The 5,253-nt window shown below is 36.5% G+C and overlaps 1 protein-coding gene across 1 annotated transcript in view; it reads right to left on the bottom strand.

Annotated features, from left to right (window-relative positions):
• LOC106106911 (epsin-1) overlaps positions 1–5,253 on the bottom strand; it is a 15,106-nt gene that overhangs the window by 2,856 nt on the left and 6,997 nt on the right. The window contains exons 2-4 of the mRNA XM_013287570.1: positions 3,730–3,819; positions 1,102–1,393; positions 6–139 (exon numbers count right to left, since the gene is read on the bottom strand). Coding sequence (XP_013143024.1) covers positions 6–139; positions 1,102–1,393; positions 3,730–3,819 — 516 coding nt within the window. The remainder of the gene's footprint in view (positions 1–5; positions 140–1,101; positions 1,394–3,729; positions 3,820–5,253) is intronic.

Genomic DNA, 5,253 nt, shown 5'->3' with positions numbered 1-5,253 from the left:
AGTGCGCCGTCGCTGCCGAGTGCACTGCCCTGCGCGAACCGCTGCTTGGCCTTGAGCGCCCGCGCGCGCTCGTTCTTCAGCCGCTCCTCATCCTTCAGCAGGTTCACCAGCTGTTTCGCCTTCTCGCGCACGTTCAGACCTGCATATACCTCACTCTATTACACTCGTGTCATCAACGTCGTTTTAGTGTAGCAGTTGTAAAAATTGTAACTTAAATCTGAATCCGTAATTTTTTACTTGAAAATAAACTTTTATTTATTCAGTTTTGATGCGTTGCCCTTATGAGAGGTTGCAACCTTCCGTTGTACTGAAATTATCATAATTATCAAAGCACGCGAAGGTCGACAGGTAACTTCACATAGATTGTAGTCATATTTAGTTAATTATTATTTAAAATAGGTTTACTATCGGTTATAACATAGTTACACGAGTTATAAGTCACGGTTATAAACTTAGATTTATTTTTTACTTGAACTTGACCAAAGTGCTAGCTGCTTCTGTAACTTTGCCTGCTTTATGGTGCGTAACATCGGGCAAGGTCGATGCCTCAGTTGTGCTCAATTTTCACACCACTATTAGCGCCTAATACAATTGGGAATTGCACAAAAATTGCAACTATTTTACGACCTACGTATAAATGAACCTTACGTGTATTATTGCTATTTCTAAAAATAATGGTTTGTCATAATAATTCTACAAAAAAAGTGTAGAAAAATCTATAAAAGCTATACATAAACTATTTCTATACATGGCAACAATTATCAATTCTGATCGCGTTTGTGTGCGTATATAACATCATTGTCTCTCCGTCTGTGTACGTGCTAATTGTCGCCTTGTAACAATTATAGCGGTTGCCAAGGCAACAAACAATGCCCACAATCGTCTGTTATCTTTCACACTTTGAATTAAAATTCAACTATCGCCGTGCATTACTTTCTAATTACGCTGGATTATGTAATTTTATAACACTGCAGAAGCTAACTTCGAACTTAGAATCGATTGACAAGACCCTAATAAAGACTGATAAGTGGCTTTTTGCTAGTTAAATCTTTTTTTAAATTTCGTCTATAGAATGTATTTTAAATGTCAAAAAAGGCTTACCTTGGTCTTTCCCCTCCTCCATATACTGGAAGTCTTTAAGCGTGTGTATTGCGAATATGTTTTCCTTGCATTGCATCGCGACCTTCTCGCTGCCCGTCTTTATGAGGTACTCCATGAGGACGAGCGCCTTGTAGACGTGCCGCCAGTTCTTGCCGTGGTCGTTGAGCCGCTTCCAAATCATCTGCATGATCTCGGTAAAGGCCATCACGTTGTACGTGAGGTCGGCGATCTCCGCCATGAGTGTGCTCGAAGGACCCCATGGGTCGTTCGAGGTTGCCTCGCGCACTTTAACCTGCAATACACAATAGTAACTGAAATTATTTCTTATATTAAGAGCCTTTCTATTCATCTCTAATGTTACAACTGGTTAAATAATAAAGTAATAACCCTATCTATTTAAATTTTACTAGCTGTTGCTCGTGACTTGGTCCGCGTGAAATTAAAAATTAATAAAAGAGCCTATGTTACTCACAGATAGGTTACCTTTCTAATGGGGAAAGAATTTTTAAAATCGGCCGAGTAGTTTTTACGTAAAACGAATACATACAAAAATCCAAAAATACAAATCTTTCCTCTTTACAATATTAGTATAGGTTTACTCTGACATGTTTACTTGCTGACTTTACATGTATGTATTTAATTTAATATAAAAATAAATCATATATTTGATAACGTTGTTTCTATTTGTAAAACCGCAAAACTAGAGGCAATCAGTTACTCGGTTTGCGTTGAGATGACGTCAGCGATTAACAAGTATTCTATATTCATACGAGGATAGTAACATTTGAAACTTATGTCATTAGCCTAGTTGATATTGGTGTCAATATTTTGCATACATTCATAAACATTGCCTTTATTTTTATGTCAAATTACATACATTTATAGGTAAGAAAAGGAAAGGAAGGAAATCCTAATTCAAGAACAGCAAACTTCGAACTACCTAAAGTCGAAAAGAGTTAAGTGTATTTAGAGACTGGTTATTCCCACGCGGTTTCGTCCGCATTAAAATATAAAAACTTTATTGTTAACATTTGTCAAATTCTTAATTGCAAATGTCAAAATTGCCAATACCATAATAACCTTGCTTTCTTAATGTTGGCAGCTTGTAGTTTATGGTCCCTTTGTCACATTATGTCTTTTTTCCAATTTTTTACCCCCCAGTTTTATAGCCTGAAAATATATAGCCTAAAGCGTGTCGTAAGTGTAGGGCTTTTTATTAAAGAAAGACTTATTCAAAAACATGATGTAATTGCTGACATCCTACGCCACGAAGTAGTGTGTGTTTACGCTTTACTATATTAGTATAGAAGTATAGATTAGGGTTGTATGTGTGGTAGTATCTTGCATGAAAGCGTGTCTATTAAGTCATGAATTAATATTCAAAAGATAATCAATAACATAGGAAGCTATCTCATCATGTCCACGTGACGCGCGGTGTCGCAGCGGAAGCGACGCGACAAGGAAGGAACACCACCGCCAGTATTTAGGGCGCGCGCACACAACCGCCGGAGCGGAATGCGCGCCGCAAGGTCAATGCCTCTTAACGGCTCGCCTCCTACCACCTAGGTTTTATAACTGTTCAGTTTATATAAAAACAAATATTATTGAAAAAAAGTTCTAGCATTTATTTATAAAAAGTAATGAAATGTTTTATCTTTTTATTTATTTCTAATTTATCGCAAATATTACGAAAAATCATATTGAATTTTTAACCAACGGTTATATTAACTATTTAGTTATAAACAATTATAATTGTATTTATCTAGTATTTAACTATATTATTTTACTAGTGTTGTTACAAGACCGAAAGATTGTGTTAAGTAGACACACTTAGGATGTTCAACAAACATCAGTGTGTAGACAGCTTTATCCGAACGCGTGTCACCTTATAAGTGCCGGTTTCGACTGTTCTTACACATATGGAATCATCGGAAGTAGAACATTTGGTTCATAAACACATGCTTTTCATAGCTCGTTCTTTTATCGAAAATACAAAAGTACTTGTGTATAAAAAGATCTTCATCTTTACGTTATCTCTTTGTGCAACGATTAAGGAAGCTTTATTTAAACATCACGTTGCGGAAAGTTCCTTCGGTTTTCCTACAAATAACCTTAGTATATTTAATTATGTAAACGTCACTTGGATACGGATTTCAAGTGCGATTATAAAGGAAGTCAATTGGTTCAGGAAGATCGGAACGGAAACACTGATACGTAAGAAAACATCAAACAATACAGGTGTAAAAGACCAACTTTCTTCTATTATTAACCCAATAAGTTTTTATGCCAACTATTAGCACTACGGTTTGTCTACACATGGACAGTCCAATCCGGTAATAATAACGAAGTAACGGCCCGAGCAGAGCTCCCTCGGGAGCCCTCGAGCCTAGTTACTCATAAAAGAGGTTTAGGCTAAGCGCCATCTGCGTTCGGCCACCTACAGCCCGGTGAATCTGTAAATGCCTCTTCAAGGCAAACAGTGACAACTCAGTCACAAAAAAAAACATGGACAGTTTGAACAGTTCTACTCTTTAGATAATATTTAGAACTAAGTCTGTAGAGTGTTTTATTCTGAAGGTTCTTAATACAAAGTGTGGGTATTCCACGTTGTATAGTCATGATGGTTACCTGGGCATCAGAGTAGTTGTGCGCAAGATTTTTAATATTCCTCCTTAGGCCCGCCACGTTTACTTGCATGTCGTCCCGGCCGCGGGGCATCTGCAACACAACACAACAGAATATTGACGACAAAGTTCTCATCAGATAGATAACCAAAAGTTATTAATACAGTATGCAAATTAGGTACAATCGGAGAATCTCGTAGTATCCCATCTTAACACTGTTTTGAACGTTGTGTAAACAGCGAGAGCGATAAATAATAGGACGCTGTATTTAAATGTGTCCGTACGAAAAGGTTGTTAATATGGTAAAAGCTTTTTATTATTATCCCGACTTTCACTCCCAGTGCAAGAAAAAAAAGATTAAGACCTCAGATTTACGCGACTGTACATTAAGTGTTTCCTGATTGCGGCATAACAGACTGTGCTTAACTAAATATACCCTTAGCAGTAAACGTCGACGCTTTAGCAAAGATTAAGAGAGTTGAGGTTGTGCCTGTGCCTTTTGTGTACAAAGCCGTCTCAGTATCGAAATTTGAACAAAGGAGCATTGGCCTGACACGGGCTTATTGTTTTGAATGTCGAAAGATAACAATGGACATATTTTTCGTACAACGCCACCGAGATATACAATGTCTTATCATATCTACAATTCGGTGCGCAGATTACATTTTTTATTCCATGCCATAAAACTATTTTAGAAAGAATTGAAGATAATTACTAGAACTTCAGACGGCTGAATGAATAAAATGCGCCATTTAAAGTTTGAGTAATGACCTCTCTATTCCATACATTATTATGGGTACGCAACACGCTCAGTTTTATCTAAACTGTGGGTTCGTTCAGTTACATCTAACGTGTGTAGCGGGCTTTACTCTTCTATAATACATATTCCATTCTCTAAAAAGATTGTTGCTATAGTTCAGAAAAACGGTTTTCATTGAATACAATATATTGTTAAAAAAACTTTCACAGTAATTTTTACATTTACAAAGTCCATTCGATTTGCTAACACAAGACTGTATGTAAACAATAAAACATGAATGACCGCTATATAGAAGCAATATAATTTTAGTTCTAACGCATCGCGGCGAATGTTGGCACATTTCGCAAACATCACGTGCCAAATTCCTAACCACTGTTAATATAAACAACAATTACATATATGCAATTTAAACGGAATGTCAAAAAAATTATGCTTCTACGTAATTATGTACAGGGTACAAATTATACAAATTAACAACTAAATTAATTATAAATTATTTACGATACAATTTGGCATTAGTAGCACAAAGGTTTCGACGAATGGATGGATGTTTGCTTCTAATTATTTTAAAAACACTTACTGAATTTTATTCATATTAATTTGGCAGAGATATTACACACTTAGTTTCTTTATTCCGCACAGACGATGTCGTGGGCAAAAGCTTGCAATGACAAACAAATCTTTAAACCCTACCAGAATTTCAAAGCCGTAGTTATAACGATACACAACCCCAAGTGGGCCATTAACTTCCCAACACACCCCTAACTC

Source organism: Papilio polytes, unplaced genomic scaffold (genome assembly GCF_000836215.1).
Source record: "Papilio polytes unplaced genomic scaffold, Ppol_1.0 DF822067.1, whole genome shotgun sequence".
In the NCBI taxonomy this organism is placed as follows: Eukaryota; Metazoa; Arthropoda; class Insecta; order Lepidoptera; family Papilionidae; genus Papilio; species Papilio polytes.
This window is presented reverse-complemented; position numbering and strand designations above follow the sequence as displayed.